At 39.3% G+C, this 22,488-nt stretch overlaps 1 protein-coding gene across 1 annotated transcript in view; it reads right to left on the reverse strand.

Annotated features, from left to right (window-relative positions):
- LOC108895764 (protocadherin Fat 4-like) overlaps positions 1 to 22,488 on the reverse strand; it is a 78,168-nt gene that overhangs the window by 30,796 nt on the left and 24,884 nt on the right. Inside the window, 6 exon segments of the mRNA XM_018694673.2 lie at positions 12,475 to 12,603; positions 13,142 to 13,314; positions 18,903 to 19,047; positions 20,718 to 20,873; positions 21,275 to 21,400; positions 22,341 to 22,469. Of these exon segments, the coding sequence (XP_018550189.1) occupies positions 12,475 to 12,603; positions 13,142 to 13,314; positions 18,903 to 19,047; positions 20,718 to 20,873; positions 21,275 to 21,400; positions 22,341 to 22,469 (858 nt within the window).

Below are 22,488 nucleotides of genomic sequence, written 5' to 3' on the forward strand. Positions count from 1 at the left end.
CAACAGAATTCATTAGGACAATTAATTACACAGAATACATGGCTGGCTGCTTCATAGGGTGCAAAGTTACCTGGTGTACAACCTAACACAATGACAAATGTTTGTTGATATGACCAACAGAATGTGCTGTTAGAGTCTTAGCTGGAAATTGTCTATTGTTAAGGGTGAAGCTGTATTTCTCTTACTGTTAACAAATTCCATCAAAAGATCAAAACAAAAAATGTTTGTATCCTACTAACAATTATCATGTGTTTATCTTAAGCATCTGTGCCACAGAGCTCCAACATTGTCCATACGTATTAAAAACAACTGAAGGAGACACAACATTTCACTGGGTGACATGTTACTTCATTAGCAAGAGCACACACACAGTGGTTTATTTGGCTCACCCTCCTGCTGCCCCAAATACTCCAATTCTGTATTAATCCACTACCAAAAATAGTCCCCAAAAATGCATTATTTCCTCCTACAGTGGACAGCTGTTTTACAAAATTACTGAGGCTTTTTAATAATGAAATCATGCGCTGATCACCTACAATGTTAAAACTAATAACTGTTTTTTAATATTGTGGATGATCACTGTATATTTGTGAGCTTTACATCTTCACTAGGAACCAGTGGGATTGGGACTGAATGCACCAGGCAAGGTGTGAAAGTCAGAAACTAGTGAAAATGGATTAAACATATTGTTGGATTCAGTCCAGTCATAGGATTTTGTAAATAAGAAAAAGATAAAATAATACCAGAATTATCCCATTAAATCTACTTAATGTCATACATATACAATGTTGTCATCCTACATATTCAAAAACGGATGTTTCATGGGTAAGAAATATACAGAAATATTACAAAAGGAAATGACCAAGAGAATTCAATTCAGTTCAATTCAATTCAATTTTATTTATATAGCGCCATATCACAACAACAGTCATCTCAAGGCACTTTTCATATAGAGCAGGTCTAGACCATACTCTTTAATGTGCTTCTTGTCTGTATGAGTCATATTAAAGACAAATAAGTTTACCCAGCACACATTTTCTATTCTCAGTAAGAAATTCACTGGACAAAAATGGCCTTCAAGAAGACTCAGTGAGGAGTATAAAGTTACATAGTTTTTATTTATTCCCCCACCATAGTGCTGTAGTGAGAGGCCTGTAATAGAACTAGGAAGTTCATAGTGGGAGTGGGAGCCTGTGGATATTGTGCATAGACTGATTATGATTATCCTTCACTTAGTGAGGCAGAGCACTATTGTAGTGATGCATTTGAAATGCATGTGTCTTGGCGTCAGTATAGAATTAACATTTGATAAAAATGGAAATGTATCTGTTGCATGAGACGTGTGAGGGATGGATGTCCTAAATGCTTCCAGAAAAACACCTAATTGTTGTGGGTGATTTCCCCCACTATCCACAAAGGGCAGCAATGAGAGACCATTCAAGCCTCACAACAAACTTGCAATGGCTACACAAAGGTGATACAGTATATTTCACAAGAAAAGACACCATGTCACAAATGAGGACAACATAATTGGTTTGGCAAACGTATGTCTGGCTGACTTCTTCATTTCTGATAAAGAAAAGTACAAAACCACTTCCCCAAGCTTTGTTACGGGAAGCATCTGAGACAATCCCCCACACAGTGGATGCAACTGTCTAAATTGGGGTCAGGGTGCCAGCACTTGCCCAGTGCAGTATCTGATTCAGTGCTGTTGGAAACTGCATCTGCTAACATATCTTATTGCTTCTGTTTGTGTTCTCATTCCCAATGTGAGGAGGTCAAATGACTTGGCTCTCACCTGACCATTCTGATGTTTGGTGTGAACCTGCCATAAAAATCCCAGGGTGCGTACTTCTGATTTAATTGGTATTGTCATGTTTTTTTCAGGTGTTAATGTGTCTAAAATATACATCACTCATCCTCAAATCACTGCACATATCCCCACCACAATCAGTCCTGGGATTAAAAAAAAAATCTGAGCTATAATCAAGTGGTATTTTCTTCCTGCATATAACAGTACATGTGCAAACATGAAGGATTGCAACTCTGTGTCCCCTTCTAATCCCTGGAAAGGTGAGGACTGCCTGAGGATAAGGCCTGTCTGCTGTTTATCTGCTTATCTCTGAGAAAGCTCCTGACCACACCCTACACCTTAACCTCTCTTTATCCCTGCTGTGTGTATTTAACTACCAGTCTATTGTTGCGGCTCTCTGAATGTAGGTGTGGTTCTGCTTTAGAATTACAGTCATAGACATTAGTAAACACAAGGAGCGAATCCACGGAAAAAAAAACAGAGAGAGCAGGGCAGGAACACAGGATACTTTACCTCTAGTGACCCTGGAGGATTTTCAATATGATAATAAAACGTTGTCAAGGTCTGACCATATTTGGCATAATGCTTTGTTTTTGCCTGATTTTCCCTCAGGCTAAGACATACCTATGCCTGTCAGTGTAGCTCCCAGCCCAGTGGGAAGGGTCTATTCCAGTGCAAATAGAGGCTAACACACACACACACACACACAAGCAGGAAAATGTCTTATCATGTCATAAAACAACGTCACTCAGACTGCAGACAGTCAGGCACTGCAGCAGGCTTCAACACACCCAGAGACCAGGCTTCATTACTCATTTCACAAGAAGAAATGACTGAGACAATGACAAGCAGACATAGTTTTATTCCAACTGTACTGTTCTACTCACAAATGTTTGGAACCATATTTTATTTTAATCAATATCTTGAAATTTGATCAATGACTATGTGTAAGGGGTGGCACAGTGGTGCAGTCACACTGTCACCTCACAGCAAGAAGGTTCTGGGTTTTCAGTGTGGCGTTTGCATGTTCTCCCTGTGCCTGCATGGGTTCTCTTTGGGTAATCTGGCTTCCTCCCACAGTCCAAAGACATGCAGCATAGGTTATTTGGTGACTCTAAATTACCCGTAGGTGAGAATGATTGTGTAAATGGTTGTTTTTTCTCTATATGTCAGTCCTGTGATAGACTGGTGATCTGTCCAGGGTGTACCCCTCCTCTCACTCACTGTCAGTTAGGATTAGCTCCAGCCTCATTGCAACCCTTAAGGATAAGAGATATAGATACATAATGGATGTGTAATGTGAAAGGGGTCATTTGTGGGGACATGCCCTCTGTGGGCTGTGGGGTGTGGGCTGTGGGGACATGCCCACAGAGATTTATCACCTGACCCTGCAGTTCTGCTCAATGGAACATTTTAGATTTAGTCTCCTGTTTTGCTATGGTTCTGTCTCACTGCAGCAAGAAGCTGTCCACTACCTGATTGGCAACAAACAGTGCACAGACACAGTTAGAGACTGCACTGACATTCATCAGGTGGACACACACACAAATTAATGTTAATGTTGCTCTGTGTCTGTCAAAAAATAGTTTTGTAAATGTTTTATGAGGAAGGACATCTTTTTTTTCAATATGTTCAATTCCAAGGATACACACAATGCTTTTTTCTGTGTAATGTAAACAGAAACCTTCAAGGGAAGTTTTGCCCAAGTTCCAAGTAAAATGTTTGGATAATGTTTCACAAACCACTGGGTTACTCCATCTTTGCTGCTCCATGAAGAGCAGCTTTCATATACTCGACTTGTCTTATCTTGTCTGATGGAAAAAGTGCCTTCAGTTTCATTTTATTTATGAAATGAGTGAAGTCAACCATACTGCCTGAACACGGGCTAGAAAGTAAAAAACAATCAATGAAAAGAGGTAAAAAGCTCCATAGACCTGCAGAGTTGGATGTTGATTCTCAGTGGGTTCAGCACCATAGAAGACCCTTAATTGTGGTCATTAGATTCAATATTAATATCAAACATATTTCTCAGTGCAGGTACAAGTTGACTGTTGCTCTGCACATTTGCAAACTAGAGAATTTTAAAAACAAATCTGTTACGTTGACATCTTATATGCTTATTTGTTGTATTTCAGACAGACATGACAAATGAAAAGTACCTCACAGGTACATGACGTGGATCTCCGAGTGAATTCTTGAGCACAGTGCACAGTCTGATCAGTCTGTTGTGAAGTCATACAGGCATTTAAGTGAAAGTAACGGAGGCAGCAGAATGGACTTCACCCTCTTTAAACAACAGGCTGTCTCAGACAGGGGCCAGTGACACACTGACAGGAATGCAGCAAAGCCTGAATCACTAAACTGTCCAGTGCTGTATAACCTCATGTTACTGAATGGACATTTCATGGCAAACTTCTTCAGTATTGTGATGAGGAAGAATTCTCCTCTCTTCTGGGGAAATTAAGCATTACAATGTTAGTTAGTCTTGCCAGTCTTTATTTTTTTTTTTGTGAGGAAGTCACTGTGTGTGTCATTCATGTCTCACTGCACTTCCTCCTCTACAATGTTAAATGCAGCACATTGCTGTACTGTACTGTATGTATCCATGATAATTTGTCTCCATCTACTGGGCAACCCTGGATATAACAGCTTAGTAAATGTTTGCCAGAATTTCCTCACTCTTCTGGGACACAGCAAGCAGTGGGCACCAACAAAACCTAATAATCCTTTTTTTTCCTTTTGTCTTACACATGAATAACATTAAGCTTTCCTTTCAAATTATGTAGCCTAGCTATCAGCATCATGGTCATAAATGATACAAATTATAACACCAACAAATATTATAATATCATGGGTATGTTGCTAAGAGAACAAAAATGAAATATATATGGTTTCCAGTTGAACAACTTGATTTGTTTGAAAAACTAACCAACCGAACAAACAAACAAAAACTCCTGGTGTAATGATGATAATAGTCTCCACTAAGCTCTATAGACTGAGGAAACGCTGCGGGGCTGGGTTCTGCTGACCTGAAGCTGATTCTGTATGGGAGAAGTGGAAAAGTTGAAGCACTGCAATGTGACTTCTTCACTGGGTTGAACTCCCACAGTCTGAGACTCTGAGACAGAGATCCAGCCTGAAACACTCAACAAACACATTAATCCTTTGGTCGATGAAGCAAAAAGAGCCTTTATGTTGATTTAATAATAATCAGCTGCACAGTTGATGTTTCAGTGCCAGTACTTACTGAGGCTGCAGACAAGTAAAGCTGCTATCAAAGCGAGGATCATCACTGTGCATGTTACAGTATCACAGCAGTGGCTCTTTACATCACTGTAAAGGGGTTTATAGAGGTAGGCTGGTTCTGATGCTGATCTCGCTGTTTACACTGATTCATAACACACTATGAAATTGAAACACTGCAGTAAATAGTAAGCACATGTGGCAGTGGAGATGGATGGGAGCTGCACCTGATATAGTTTTGATCGGTCATATGCAGCCAGACCTCTCTCACAATACCGATACCTCAACACTTACTGTAATTACAGTTGTTTTCCAGGGGCTTTGATACATTTACTGAGGCATCTTTTTGTCTGCTGCCCACTTTCCGTTTCTTTAAATATCTTATTCTTAGCAAGCTTTGTGTTAACAGGTCTCATGATTCTCAGCTCAGCTCAGCTGTGTTCAAACCACACTGTGGTCCTCCTGTCAAAGCAACAGTGCAGAGCAGTGTTAATTTCACAAGTACTCATTGAACAACATTTTTTTCCATCAAAAACTAGTAACCTTTGTAAATGAGATTAGCACTTCACAGCATGGAAGGCTTTGTGTTTTTCAGCCCAATGGTTTTATATTTAGATGTTATTAGCAGAAAGCTAATTCTCCAGCAGACCTTCATGATAACACCAGCTGTACTAAACTTTTTTTTAAAATTTATGTGGCATATAAATATATTGAATTAACTTAAAACCCTTTTTTCTCATCTTTACTGCTTCTGTAGTTGCTGCTCTCTGCCATTGGGGGACAGTAATATTTATAATGAACTGTTGTGTTAGTATGTGAGACATTCATTCACATTACTATTTTCAACTAACATGAAAGAATAGAAGATCAGCCAATGCAGATATGAAATAAACGGTAAAGTTGAAACTGTATTTGTATTTCTAAATTTGAAAGCTGTTTTTCTGAGTTGTTTTTTGTTGTTGTTGTCCCTGTATACATTGTACCACTGTGATGTTTTTATTTATATATTTACATTATTGTTTATTTGGCTAACACATATAGGCAGACAACCACTCACACTCAAATTCACATTCTCATGTACATTCTCAGTCTTTGCATTGTGGGATACAACTGGAATACCCACATAGGCACAGGGAGGATATCAAGTCAAGTTTGTTTTTTTGGATCCTCAACAGAAAGATTCTGTTTCCTTTGTTTGTGAAGTGCACGCCATCTGGCAGAAACAAACTGGTGAAACTAAGCATAACTTCACCACCTAAGTTGCCAACAGCCTTTCTCATCAGTGTGTTGACAGTCCTCCTGTCCTTACTGATCTTCCCTGGTGGTTCATTTTTCCACACCTACTGCCCATTGATGCAGGAATATGCATTGTCATTGAGGGGAACTCCTGATGGAGCTGCAACATATCCCTCTTCATTTCAAGTGCAAGCTCTTGGGCGGACATCAGTCCCAGGTTGTTTCCGACATAGTGGACAAGCAAAATGTCAGGGGGAGTCTGTGTGGACAACTCCTCATAAAAACACAGAAAGACACCACTCCAGCACATGCCTCCTTTACCAAACCACTCAACATTAGTCCAAAATTCTCCCTGAAATTCTCATGTGCTACTTTCTCCCCTTGAAGAAATTAACTAGATCCAGTGATCCATATCTTTATCACTTCTTCTGTCTCTGCTCCTCCCTTATATTCTTTCTCGACATGCAGTCTGAGATTCTGGTGTCACTCTGTGACCCTAAGTCTTACAGGGGAAGAATCCTCTCTAGAGATGCTCAGTAGCTTGTCTTCCTCCTCTGAATTTGTCATCATTCTCATCCTCTTCCTTTCTGGGGAGGTACTTTCTGGGCTGCTGTTGCATGACTTGCAAGATTTCAACATAGGTCCTCTTTCTTTTGTGTGAGCCATGGTAGATTTTGCCTCCTAAGACAGTGTCAGTGACATTTGTGTATTCCTTTCAACTACACAGGATGAGATGGTGGATTGGTTTGCTACCCACAGCAGACTGACTGGCTTCTGCTGAATTCAGGGAGTTGAGCATGCAGCTGATCAAGGGGATGCATCTATACTCATATGGTGTCATGACTTTCCAGAGATTTGGCCAAGTCTTCTTGTAAAAAGCACGGCAGCAATGCAGTCCAGGGACCACATATCAATGGCCTTGCTACAGGGGAGACCATAATGGTCTCTGGAGCCCTGTACCACCTGGGCTGAACAAATGAGCCCTGTGCAGTTTTTGAGGCATCGCAGGCAGAGCCAAAGTCAGTTAACTTTATCCTCAGTGGCTGTTGAACATGGTCAATCAGCATAATAGATACAAAAAGTATAGATACAGATACAAATGAACCTCAACGCAAACGCACATATTACATTTCTAACACTACAGTATTGCTGGTCCTTGGATAATGTGTACATAGTAGCAATGGTATGAAGAAAGATGACTGCCTTGACAAAAATAACTCACCAGCCGACTGTTTTCCACTGTTGTGTTCTTCACGTAGAACATGTAGATTAAAAAAATTCCAGCTGACTTGGAAACAAATTAAACAAATTAAAACGTCAGTTCATTGTGGACAGTTAAAAAAAACATTAAAACTGATGCAGCAGAGATACTGTCTTTTTTATTACATACATTCCCCTTCCCTATTAAATCCTGGTGTCTGCACCACCCATAATGCAACTTGGCCCCTGACAGTTCAGGCTGAAGATTCTGGTGGGTTATGCTAATAGCAGCTAGCATGCCCTGAGTCTCATGCAGAGATGAAGAGCAGGTTTCAGAGAGGGGTAAGATCACTTATTTCTAACTCCATACCCACTGATTGATTTTTACCTCTCAAACTTGTCATTTTCTGACCCACATGATGCTGGCTCAAGTGACATCACCTGAGGACATTTATCAATTCTGACCCAGCTCCGGAGACTTAATAGGCTTTATGCAACTTTTCACATATTCTGTAGTAGGCCCACACAACCAGATCTATAGACAGACTGAATGGAGTTTTCCTTTTATTACTACCTGCAAATGCTGTAACATCAGTGCAGTTATGATCATAAAATGATTTCAGTACCACATGAGCCTGAGGTGTGATGACTCACTTGACACACAGAGTTGGAAGGCAATAAAATAGGCTACTTACTTGCAAGGTAAATGGAGAGAAAAAAGACAACACCCTTAAAACCTTAATCTCATGTTTATGTTTCATTTCATGCTAAAAAGCAGATGTACCTCCCACCTACCATTGTCATATGCACCAAAGAGTGCTGTGTATTTGTCATCCTTGACGAAATGGGACTCTCTGTCCATGCTGTTTTTCACCTTGATCAGACCTGTGTCCTTGGCCATGTTCAGCCAGCCTGCGGGTCACTAATTATTTTATACCTGAACAATCACAGAAGTAATATGAATACCAGGCAAACTAGCTCATCACAAAAACATGCTTCTCAATGTGCCATTCAAATACCATGTAATTTAAACAGTTCAGTTTATATCTAGTACATAATGAATGTGTTCTTTGTGTTTTGTTTGGAGATGGAAGCAACAGATATTTCATACTTTACATTTCTTTGGCTAAATGCTGAGTTATTTCATATGTTAAAAAAAATCTGAAGAACAGGTTAACATTAGGAATTTTATGATGGATCCAACTGAACGTCCTGGATCATATTTCCCAGTAACCAGTGCGTAAAACAACATATTCCGACCAATGTGTGGTGGATCTGAGTTTCACTCATAGGCAAATATAACACATGAGGTGCCACAACCTGCACATATAATGATGGACACAGTAAATTCAGAGAAATCAGATAAATAGTAGACAGAGACTGAGTGTCATTCAGGTTTATTTGCACAGTACAAGCAATCTCAAATTTTTTTTTTTTCAAATACAAAATCTTGCGATACTGCATGTGCTAATACAATAGCATGTCCTTATATTAGGTTAATATCTATCCTGTTTTGCAGGTTTATGTTTCCCTTCCAATTATGGCCATGTCACAGTGACCTGACTGTCTTTATTGTGGCCTCATCAACTTCATAACCAACACTGACTGAGATCAGTCCAGTGTCACTCCCTAACTGTCAACATACTGTATTCTAGCCAGTCTAGTTTTAGTGTACATATCACAATATCACAAATATTCTCCTTGAGAACTGAGATCACAATTCTTGAGATGATTGTTGTTGTATGTTTGAATGTTGAATTATCAGTGTTTTGCTTTACAGTGTGTAAATGTGGTTTGGTAATAGCAATGGGATTGTTCAACACATGTATGCAGTGTTACCTGAATGCATTGGGAAATAGGTGCAAGTGAATCCCTGTCATTTAGAAAGAAGATTAAATATATATATATATATATATATATATAAATAATATATATAATATATATATATATATATATATATATTTACAATTAATCAGCCCTACCAGTCACACACTAACACAAAAAAGCAATATGCATGATGTTAACATTTGACTGTTAACCCAGACAAAGCTTGGTTAGTTCCTCCATGATTTTCATAGACTCTGGCATGTGATCTGAGCTAAAACAGCCTGCATGGAAACACATTTCCTCCCTGGTCCATGTACATAATGGTCAATCATCGGAAAATCGGAAAACAAATGATGAGCCTTTTCCCGTTTTTTGCTTTGGAATAAGAAACTGGAAACAAAAAACAAGTCGTTTTCTGATTTTTGTTTTGGAACAATGAAACCAGAAAACAAAGAACAACTAGTATTTAATTTTTTTTGTTTTATATTAACACAGCAAAAATAAGAAATCAGTTCCGCACTTAAAAACCATCTGTTTCATCGTGGGTTAAATTGTTTTTATTTTGCTTCGGAAGTCACCTAATGAACAATAGCACAGGATCCACATAAGCTAGCACAGTCCTCTTCTGTGCTGCCCAGCTAAGGTGAATAAAGCTGGCCTTAGCTAGCTATCTTCACCCAGCTAAGGTGAAAATAAATGAGCTAGACACACCCTGCTATGAGCTCACATCCATGTTTTTCAGTTGTAAATCCTTTTCTGTGCTGCCCAAAAATAGCGAAAGTAGCTAGCTCGGCAGCACAGAAAAGGACTTTGCTAGCTTACGGGGATCCTGTGCTTCCAGGGCAAAATAAAAAGTATTTAATGCATGACAAAACAGGCGGTTTTTAAATTCCATAACTGATTTTTCACTTCTCTGTGCTAGTATAAAACAAAAAATAAAAAAACACTAGTCGTTCTTTGTTTTCTGATTTTATTATTCCAAAACAAAAATCTGAAAATGGCTTGTTTTTTTATTTCCAGTTTCTCATTACAAAAATAAAAAGGGAAAAAGTTCATCATCTTTTTTCTGTTTTCCACTCCAAAACGAAAATTGGCTGTTAAGCACACGGACCCTTCCTGCCTACCATAGTCCAACTAATTACAGGCCACTTTAACCAGATACATCCATGTCCTGTTTCTCCATGCAGTACTATTCTTGGCCAGCTGACAGCCAGAGTCAGAGTCAATTGTAATTAATATTTAATCAGATTACACAAATTTGCAATTTGCATACACATATAATATATGATTCTCATAACTTGCACCCCCCTGCACTGTTTAAAGCAGGGCTCTTATGGTTTGGACGCAGCTTTAAGCTTGTTTTTCTGTCAAAGTAGTTTGATCTTACTTGACAGTCTGTTTATGTGCAGTGTCTGGGTGAGATGCGGTGTACTGCATCACATCATTTTTGATGGCAAGGTCCTTCTCTTTTGACACATACTTCTCCACTGGATCAAAGACCTAAGATTGGAGCTTCATTTACATCCTGCACATTAACCACCACTGTGGCGGTGGCAGTGGGCAGTGGAGTAGCAAAAGGAACCTCATTCTCCACTGCAACCAACAGAGTGTGCTTGCTGCTTTTTTCAAAGTCAAGACCCTGGATGGTGGTTGGATGGAAGAAAAAGTAGATTAATTATCAGAAAAAAAAATTGTTCTTAGAAGTTTTTAAATGTGCATCACTTCAACCCTGATTGCTATTTAATTACTGCAATAGGTCACACAGTGGTCTATAAAATAAAAAATAAAAATATATTGACAGAAACTCTCTGAGCACTTTATTAGATACACATGTACACCTGCTCATTTATGCAGCCATCCAATCAGCCAATCATGTGGCAGCAGTGCAACACATAAAATCCTGCAGATACAGGTCAGGAGCTTCAGGTAATGTTCACATCAAACATCAGAATGTGGAGAGAATGTGACCTCAGTGATTTCGACTGTGCCACGACTGTTGGTGTCAATATTTCTAAAACTGCTGATCTTTTGGGATTTTCACACACAACAGTCTCTCAGAAACAAAAACCATCCCTACCCAGTATTAGTGTGGTGTTCCTAATAAAGTGCTTGGTGAGTTTATCTCTCAACTTTAATATTGTGGCTTGTTGCTTGCTTTCTGCTTTTCTTCCTACCTTGGCAGTAGTAATGATTCCATCATGTTTGTTCTGTCCTGTTGTCACATTGAACAGTCCTCCAGGATCACCATCAACAATCTTGAACTTGGCGTTCCAGGCTGGAGAATGTGGCTCATCACTGTCTATTACTGACATTGTAATGACCACAGCGTCCACTTTATTTTCTGCTACTGTTGCTTCATACTGTGAGAGTGCAAGGGAAGTGTGAGAGTAAATCAAACAGAGAAAATGAGGATTGGAAAAAAAAGTGTGTTGGGCTTGCTTTGCTTGCTAACTAATAAATAAAAGAATTACTCTGAAAGGCCTTAATGTCATGGTCTGTGTCATGATGTTTAGTTCATGACATCCCTGAACAGCTATAGAATTCGCCATTTAAGATAAGAATCCTTTATTATTCCCACAGCAGGGAAATTTAATATAGTTCCCTCACTTTTATCTTAAGAACTTAAAACATACCCTCCAACATCACCATGGATTTTCCATGATGCAAAGTTTATTCAATGAGGTCACAAACTTTCAGAAGCAAAACAGAGATCCAATCCCATTTTCACTTTTGCTTAGTTACTACTACATACTACATACATACAATCCTTTTGGTGCCTTACAGTTGACCATGTATGGACTGACTGTTCACTAAGCTCAGCCTGCCCAAGTTACTGTTACTGTCTGTCAATCTTTTTTGTTCTTGTGCTACATGTATGTGTAACCGCAGCAGATTTATATTTGGAACTTAAAATAATATTTAAAATAAGCTATCACTTATCATTAGCTGATGAAATTTGACCCCTTTGCACTGAGAGTAACAATATGTTACAGCTGAATGTAACATTAGTGAGCTAATTTGCTATAGACTCTAACCACCTCATAAATGGGCAGATAAACATATTGCTTTGTCAGTTCCTTGCAATGTTGTCGTGTCTTTGGAAAGATAAAAAAAAAAACAAACTGCATTTCCAGTCACATAGATGTTGTACTTACAGAGGACTGAGTGAAGGTCGGAGCATTGTCATTGCTATCTGTTACAGTGAGGATTACTTTGGCTTCTCCAGACAGCCCCTCTCCCACCATATCTGCTGCCTCTACCACCAGAGTGTACTTTGGATATTTCTGTTGAGGGAGACATACAATGAATTTAACTCATCAACTGGAAGGTTTAAACATTCTGCCATCATTTTACCTACATCTACATTAGGCCTGACATACTGATGAAAAGCTGACACTAAACATATTATTTAAGTTTTTCAGTCCAAATAAAAATGTCCAAATAACAAAATGAATGACTTTGTTATAGATCTTTTAAAGTATTAATTTCCAGATATGTATCAGTTTATCATAATGTGTCTGTCAAGACAGCCAGCAGCAGATGCCTATGATAATTCCTATGATTAAGAATGGCTATGTGAACTTAATCACTAGTTTCATACCAATGTAACAGTTCTACTATTACACAGTTCTGGTCCTGTATAAACCACTTTTGCACCAAAAACCACCTTTTCAGTCTGTCATCATGTGACCTTTCAGAGTGTACATAAAATCATTTTGCTGGCCTAATTAAACTAAAACAGGATGTTTGAAACACAGACTGTTTTAACAGTTAGGTGTGACAGCACGCTAAGATAGCCAAAATATGTTTTAAAATCCTCACCTCTCTATCTAGCCCACCATCATTGACTCTGATGACTCCAGTGACTGGGTTGATTTCAAACAGGTTGTCACTGGGAAACTGTGGAGTCTGGCTCAGAATACGGTAGCGGACATCCGAGTTGTCACTATTTGGTTCGTCATTATCTGTGGCCTTAACTGTTATCACCTCATAACCTGAACAGAAGAGGAAATTTCAGAAGTGTACATTAAGGACAGAGGCTTCTCAAAGTATTCACAACACTTCATTAAAAGAGGTGATTTAGAGAATAAAGCTGGACTATCCAGGACCAACAATTTACCTAGTGACTGTGTGTGCATGCTATGTGAGTCTGTCAGTCATTTTCTAGTCATGTCTCAATATCTTGTGAGAATTATTACACCCGATATAAGGGACTCAAATCACCACTAAATATAAAAAGGGTTAACTAGTGATGCATCCATCCATCCATTTATTATACCGCTTATCTGTTGAGGGTCGCGAGGCAGGGCACACCCTGTACGGATCACCAGTCCATCGCAGCAACAGACAAACAATCATTCTTACCAACGGGTAATTTAGAGTCACCAAATAACCTATGCTGCATGTCTTTGGACTGTGGGAGGAAGCCGGAGTACCCAGAGAGAACCCACGCAGGCACAGGGAGAATATGCAAACTCCACACAGAACATCACAAACATAACAAGAAATGGTAGTTCTGCCAGAAGAGCACCCATATAAGACTCATCAACAGCACTCATCTGCAGCACATGCAAAATAATCTGCCAGTCCTGGCTAATGTAATGTACCGTTATCGGTACATGAGACTCTACCGTGACCGAAGTCCAGAAATCACGTTATTGCTGTAATCATGTCACAACAGCATCACATCAATTCTTGGATGGGCTGGGTCTGCTCTTTACAGTGACGGGCGTTAGCTTCTCAGAGTGAAAGCGGCTAACGCGGCTACGTCTCATGCGTCGCTAACAGGAGGTAATTTTGAACTTTGGAACTGTATTGTCCATCCAAGGCTGGAAAATCAACAAGTAACTTCAGGAGACAATAATCAATTATGTTGGTTCTCTGCATCAATGCAGAATTGCCCACGTCCGCGTCGCGATGCATCATAGAAGCTATTATTTTTTATCCTCCCTAGTAGTTCTAAGTGGTGTAGATCCCTGTAAATGTTATACACCGGACCTTTAAATTACAGTGTTTAACAATAGCTTAACACTTTCATGCATGAATTATGAAATCCTTAGTCAGGATTTTATTCCTAAGTATTTTTATTCTTCTTTAGGCATGAAAAAACATTTTTGAACTTAATTTTCTTAACAACACACACACACACACACACACACACACACACACAAATTAAAAACAAAAAACTAGTGGACAAATGAATTAATTGTAAGTTCCTCTTAATATAAAATCAATACTTCTGTCAGCCATCTTGGTTTTAAGAAATTTGTGTTTGTATTAAATTTGTGTCAAGGAAGTATATGGAATGAGTCAATATCACCATAAGGTGCCTTTGAGACTTCCCAATTTCCCCCCAAAAAAGCTGAGATTTTCCATTTAACTTCACATTTATTGTATTAAGTAGATGTTATGCTGTTAGAAATGCATGTTGGTCAAGCTCCCACACTTTTTATAAATAAACTGCAAGCAAACAATGTACACGCAAACAGCAAAATATGTCAACCCTGTCATGGACAATTTCAAAGTAGAATAAATATATTGTAATTACATAGTGATTATAAAATGTATATTTTCAGAAAGCTATTTAGTCCCTTTCTCAACACTGTGTTTTAGTTAATGGGAAAAGTATTTGGATAGTAATTAAATTAGTGCAAATTATTTGTTTCTCTATAAAATCAGTGAGAATTGCACTTCTAACAACAAAGATATCTGGTCAAACTTTCAAACAATACTATTTGGCCCTCACTTGTTTATAAAGGAATCACACAAAGAGTTTGCTAACTTGTGAAAATAAATTGTTTATTTTCTTAGAACATGAAAATAACAGGGTGGACAGTAACATGACAGGGTAGACCGTGGACACATTGTGAAAGGTCATTGAATGGCCTCATTTTGCAATAAATCAAAAAGAAATTATGTAAAAAAAAAATGCCAGAGGTCCTTTTCCCATGTAGGGGGAAATTACCAGGTGAACACTGCAACACTGCTACTTGCATGCAGCAAAACACCAAAAATGAGCCATTAATGTGGCATTCTAGAGTTAAACTCTGTACATCATTCTGCACAGTGAAAGTCAAACATTCAACTGTAAAAGAAGAAAAATGTTGTTTTAAGTAGAGAACGATTGATTTGAAAAAACAGAATATCACTGAACATCACTGAGACACATCTCCAAACAGTCCCTTTCTGCAGAGGCATGGCTCAATTCTGCAGTTGCTGTTCCACATACTTCTATGCAGATGCTTCAATCCGTACAGAGCGCTTGTTCAGAGCCTGTGGTTCTGGTATTAGGCACAGTACCTGCCAGTCATGGTACCAACAGTTGTCATCCCAGAGACTTGGCCAATGGAACTTGTTTATGCCATGGCGGTGCATGCACTTAACTTTCACACTGTGCCCTTCAGCATCTCTGATGACACCTGGGTATGCTTCATTGTCGTAATTAATGACACACCACTCTCCAGTGTGCTTTACCTCAATCATTTCTGGTCTCCTAGGATTATCTGGTGTCTTTCCACATGCTGGGGACTCATCGGATGAAACAGGAACATTAGCTAGAGTGACCTCTTGAAGGTTAAAGCAGGGACAGTCCAAAACACCTTCCTCCCTTTTACACAGACATGAAATGTCTCTGTATTTCATTTGGCCAGGTTTCAGACTGATAGCTTGGTGGATTCTCATAGTGCCTTTTATGGCAGCTTTTGCAGGTGCCTCAGTCTTGGATTCAATATCCCTCTCTGGGACGTACAACAGCTCAACAGATGTGTCCAGGCTTTTCAGCTTGTCATACAAGCTCTGGGCATCAGGAATGTCTCCTCCATGGGCTACAATCTGGTCTGCTGACCTCTTGAGGGCCCCACCCACACCATCTGGTGCCCCCTTGCCATGACTAGCCTTAAAGAAATTCCACGTTATTTCTTTGAAGCCATACTTGTAGGGTTCTGTTGAGAGGCCCGTTGCAGGCCCGTCGCTGAAAAAATGAAGTATGCTGACTTGTGGGTGTCCTTCTCTCACTACCTTCAGAACTGGATCGAGGTGGGCCCAGATGGTCACAGGGTCGTGTCTTCTGGAGGGTGATATGGAGCAGAATGTGTGTGGCGCTTGTTCACCAGTGGTGTAGAGCATACTATGCTATACTATACTATGTATAGCATGTACTGTTATAAAATGTCTGTAATAGCTGTTGTAATATGTGTAACATTATCAGCATGTGGCCTAAACTATGCAAATGTCCTTCCTGTCATGAACCATGTCCACCCTGTCAGCATGATAGGGTGGACAATGACAGGGTGGACATTTTTGGCTAATGTTAGCATTTAATGAGCACATGGTGGACCTTCACTTAGCAACATGATTCAGTTAGCAAGCGGACTGTGTACTGTTTAACACATATATTTCGAATTTCTGAAAGGTTTTTATATTAATTGATATTTCACTATGACAGAGTGGACATGTTAAGCTTGACAACATCTAACTACACACCTAATATGATAAAAATTACAAAACATAAGTGTAAATACTTACTCTGCAACTAGCCACTGTTTCAGTCTCCATTGAAGAAAGACAAAATGCTGGTTGTGATGTCACTGAAAACATCAGCGGGTTTCTTAAAGAGGCAGTTAGCCCAAAATGACAGGGTGGACAGCAATTTCAGGGACAAATGCAAAATGTTCAATACTATTATGAAAATAGAATATACATGATCAAAATTACTTGTTTTATCAAATAACTTGTTGTGACAATAAAACCATGTAAAAAAAAAAAAAAAAGATTTAGTATCATTTAACCACTTATTACACACACTGAAGTTAGCGGAACTGTGTGTGGGACATGCCAAAATCACGTACATCCAAAGAAAAAAAATGGTATAAAATGAAGGAAACACATTTTAAGAGACATATTATTGTACTGATATGTGTGCAAATCTTTGGTCACTTATAATAAGACCTCAGAGTTTAATTATTCTGCTACATTGTCATGATGACTGAGTGATTCTGATGAGGACACCAAAGGCACTTTATAGTGATATTGACTCAAATAACATTCTAGAGTCCAATGTGGTGGCTGATGTGCAATTCTACAATCAAAACCCATGCATATACAAGAAAATAGCTTTTTAGCTGTCCACAGTAGTGACCACTATGCATGAAAGGGTTTAACAGATAGTAGAAAAAGTCCCATTCAGGACTGGCACAGCCACATTATTATCAGGCTGCCCCAACAAGTCTCTAAAGACTCTGCAGCTGATTCAAAATGCTGCAGCACGATTACTGACAGGAACTAGGAAAAGAGACCATATTTCCCCTGTGTTAGCCTCTCTACATTGGCTCCCAGTCAAATCCAGAGTAGAAATCAAAATCCTCCTCCTCACATACAAAGCCCTTAATGGTCAGGCTCCATCTTACCTTAAAGATCTCATAGTCCCCTACAATCCCTACCAGGACTCTGCGCTCCCAAAATGCTGGTTTACTGGTGGTTCCCAGAGTTTCCAAAAGTAGAATGGGAGGCAGAGCCTTCAGTTATCAGGCTCCTCTACTGTGGAACCTTCTCCCAGTTTCGGTCCGGGAGGCAGACACCCTCTGTACCTTTAAGAGTAGGCTTAAAACTTTCCTCTTTGATAAAGCTTATAGTTAGGGTTGGCTCAGGCTTGAACCATCCCTTAGTTATGCTGCTATAGGCCTAGACTGCCGGGAGATCTCCCATGATGCACTGAGCTCCTTTCTCTCTCTCTCTCTCTCTCTCTCTCTCCCTCTCTCTCCCTCTCTCCCTCCCTCTCCACTCAATATGGATTCATATCCCATGTTACATGTTACTAACTCAATATGTCCCCTTTCCTGTAGTATTGTGCTCTCCCGTCTCTCTCTCCTCTTCTGTCTCTTTCTGCAGGTATTTCTGCCTCTGGAGCTGTAGGGTCTGATCTGTGATGACAAGCCTCCTGCTGCTCCTACAACTCCACTCAACACCTGCTGCTAGAATTAGAAATTACTTACACTGCTATTAGTTGTATTGCTGTGTTAGTAGTTAATACTTTAATTATCACTACTATCATTACTACTGCTGTATTACTGGCCTCATCTTACATCTGATATGGAACCTGTGTTATGCTATGTTCTTCTTTCGCTATTCTCTACTACTACTATTTACATTTTGACTTAGTCTGTGTATCTGCAATGTTGTCTTTCTCCTACCCCATCCCCCCCCCCCCAATCCTTCTTAACCCAACCGGTCGAGGCAGATGGCCGCCCACCCTGAGTCCGGTTCTGCTCGAGGTTTCTGCCTCTTAAAGGAAGTTTTTCCTTGCCACTGTCGCCTAGTGCTTGCTCATGGTGGGATTTGTTGGGTCTCTCTCTGTAAATACCTATTTTAAAGAGTACGGTCTAGACCTGCTCTATATGAAAAGTGCCTTGAGATGACTGTTGAATTGAATAGGAGCACATCCTGGATGTTCCCATATCAAAGTTAAGGACAGACATTGGCAGCTCTGTCCAGCTCTTTGGTGAATGTTACACAAAGTTGAACACCAACAATGTATTTTTCAGACTTATAAAATTATATATAATCATATAAAATTCAGTGACAGTACCTTTTGGTGAGGCCTCTGGGACTTCCCCCAGGTAGGTGTCTTGAGTGAAAACAGGTTTGTTGTCATTCTGGTCAATCACAATTACTACAATATCCATAGGTTCCTCAGCATTTCCTGAACTGTCTGCCACAGCGTGCGCTTGAAACTGCACAGAGGCACCTTTGTATTACAATACAGTACATGCAAGAATACAGTGGCTTCAGAAAGTATTCAAACCATTTCACTTTCTCTACACTTTGTGTTTAGATTCAATTTTAAAACGGAACAGCCATTTTTCCCCATCAGTCTACACCTAATAAGCGATAATGATGATGTGAAAACATGTTTTTTTCTTTGAAAAAAAAATATATACATTTTTGGGTGGGTCTAGTGGGACTAGAGGTGTACAGAAACATTATTTGTATCTGTATCTGTTCCGCCATCAAAATTCTCTGTATTTGTATCCATATTGGGATTGGGCTTGGTTTATACCGGAAGTTGTGTTAAATCGGACAAAAGTTGTATTTTCTAACCTAATTTTCATTACCAATGCAATAAAAGCATATAATTAAGTATGTAAAAATATTTCCACGTTTTATGAACTGTTTGTTCTGATATTTCTTAATGTATAGGTGTACACACAATATGTTACATCTTAAACTGGAGAATACTGGATGAAATACATGACTGATTTTAAAAAAATATATAATATATACATTTTTGTTATTTTTTTGTTGTTTGTTGTTTTTCTAATAAAATTCAATTAAGCCCATAATTCCTTGATAATTAAATAATTCCTTGCAATACTTTCCCTGATTGACAGCTGGGAACAGTTAGCTGACTGCCTGCTGCGCACTGACTTTTCAGTAACATGTGATAAATGAAAGAACAGGTTAGTGAAATCAAAGTGTTTCAAACAGATTGGGCATTTTTATCTTGTGGCCATCCATAATATTGTAGCGTGTTACAGGGAAGGTGAGCAGAACTTCCCAGCATGCTTTGAAACAATGTAGTTGCTAAGCTGTTACTTGGCACAAATCAGAGTGGTATTACAGTTCTTTACACTGTTTCTACTGTAGTTTACAGTAACTGTTGAGAAGAATACATATTTTGAACCACGAGTGAAGCCAATTATTGGGCTGTATGTACATGGCACAGAGCAAGGAAACTGGCTCAGAAACTATGAGCATGATGGTAGTGCATTTGTGCTTTGCCGAATAGCATATTGGAATTTGGGTACACCCCTAGTCTCTGCCATCCTTGAACACTTGGATTTGGACAGTTTATCACATTCTTTCCAGCAGATCTTCTCAAACTCTGTTTCCATTTTCAGCTCTCTCCACAGACCTTTTATGTGATTTAAGCCTGGGCCTCAGCAGGGCCACTCAAGGACAGTCAGAGACTTGTTGATTGGAGGAGAGAAATGCGACTGTAAATGACTGTGAAACATGACAGACTCCAACACAGAGCTGAGATTAAATGAGATTAATGAGATTAAATTAGGCACAGCAAAGGGTCTAAATACTTTCATAAATGAGATTCAACTTTTTGACTTTTGCAAAACATTCATCTCGTCATAGTTGGTTACTGAGTGTAGATTAATGGGCAAAAATTGTCCATTTAAAATTAAATCTTTAACACAGTGACATCTGCAAAAAAATGAAGTGCTATGAATAGTTTCTGAGGCCACCGTAGATAGTACAGATGCATGTGACAACTTTTACATTTATGACAAGGAAACTGAATACAAAATGTGCTCATGTGGGTTTTCCTATGACTCCCTGTCAGATCCATAAAATTTGTCTGTAGACAACTAACACCAGAGAGGTTACTTACCATGTACCTGGCCACCTCTTCTCTGTCCAATGGCTGTGTGACATACAGAATACCAGTATCTCGGTCCATGGTGAAAAGGCCAACAGGAGGCTGATCAGCTCCTGGACCAGTGATGCTGTAAAAGATCTTCTTTATTTTATCTTCATTTGAACGGATCTGGACAAAAGACACCAGGTCTGAGTTATAGCACTGTCACTCCAACAACCACAGTTAAAATATTGACAAACAATTTAAAGAGTAGTGCAGAGAACACCAGAAAAACTTAGTTCTCCATTTACTGCAAGAAAACAATCTTTTGATTTCTCCTTACAACAGAATACTTCAACCATTGTCATAAAATCAATTTTGCTGTTCTGAATAATTAACATTTTAATTCAAGTTCAAGTATCTCATGGTTAATAATTAATTGTAACTATGGTTTTACTTAGGGAGGAATGATGGTTTCCACCATGAGTGCAGTGGAAACCAGCATGGAGACATCCTTTGCCAGAGTCAAATATTCCAAATTCAGTTCAGCTATCAAATTCTAAGTCACACAGGGCTGTAGCTCCTCTTACTTGAGATACTTTAAGGGGATAGGGTCCTCTGTCATTCTCAGAAACTTTGATGTCAGGAATAATCCAGTCTCTCTTCCTCCTCCTCCTCAGCCCATCACTAGTCTTGGGGAATTGCTGAACAGGCACCTGTGGATTGATTGCACACATACACACATTTAGTCAATATGGGATGGAATAGTACAACACTGCTAGAAATGGACCAACTGCAAAGAAAGGTACTAATCTTATCATATACATCAGCATTAGCTTCATCAGACTATCATAACCCTGTTACAGTCCAAGATGTAGATGCAGGCAGCTGCTCACATCACACATGCTCAGGTGAGTCAAGTGGAGACTGGGCAGCAGAATATTGGACTTACTGTACATTTATCTGTCAGTTTAGCAGTGAATGCTTGGTATTTCTCTCTTGTGGTGGTCAAAAATCTGTCTAATCTGCTGCTGAGCATTGTGTTGCCAAACTCTACCGAAATGTAGTATTTGCTGATTGTTAACATTAAAATGTTGATTATTGTAGCTCTAAAGACACCCGCTTTCAGACTGGTGCAGGGAATTAGCTGAGACAAAGACATGCGCTAAACTTATAGTAGACATCAGCATTAGCTTAAAAAGCTTCATCTGACTCTGTTTACTACACCCCTTAACCAATGTGAGCCAGGATAGGCTTCTCCCTCAAGTAACACTGCACCCATACACAGTATAGAGAACAGATGAATAGAAATACAGATAACAGTATTAGGGAACAATATTTATTGGTAACATCAGATGAAATTACACCTATGACCCAGAGAGAATTACCACCAAACTCTTTGCTACTTCTGCCATTATCTGCAGATATAGGAGAACTCAACCACTGTCTGACCCACATATATAAAACTGCAGGCAGCTGCTCACATCACACATGCTCAGGTGAGTCAAGTGGAGACTGGGCAGCTGAATATTAGACTTACTGTAAATTTATCTGGGGGCCAGAACTTTATTTTAAATGGAACTATCAGGTTATCTCAGTAAGTATATCTTATGACTGGAAACAGTAAATTTCCACTCACATATATGTTGTACTTACAGAGGACTGAGTGAAGGCTGAAGCATTGTTGTTGCTATCTGTTACAGTGAGGTTTACTTTGGCTTGTCCAGACAGCCCTTCTCCCTGCATGTCTGCTGCCTCTACCACCAGAGTGTACTTTGGATATTTCTGTTGAAGGAGACATACA

The sequence above is a fragment of the Lates calcarifer genome, linkage group LG16_LG22, assembly GCF_001640805.2.
Source record: "Lates calcarifer isolate ASB-BC8 linkage group LG16_LG22, TLL_Latcal_v3, whole genome shotgun sequence".
Classification (NCBI taxonomy): domain Eukaryota; kingdom Metazoa; phylum Chordata; class Actinopteri; family Centropomidae; genus Lates; species Lates calcarifer.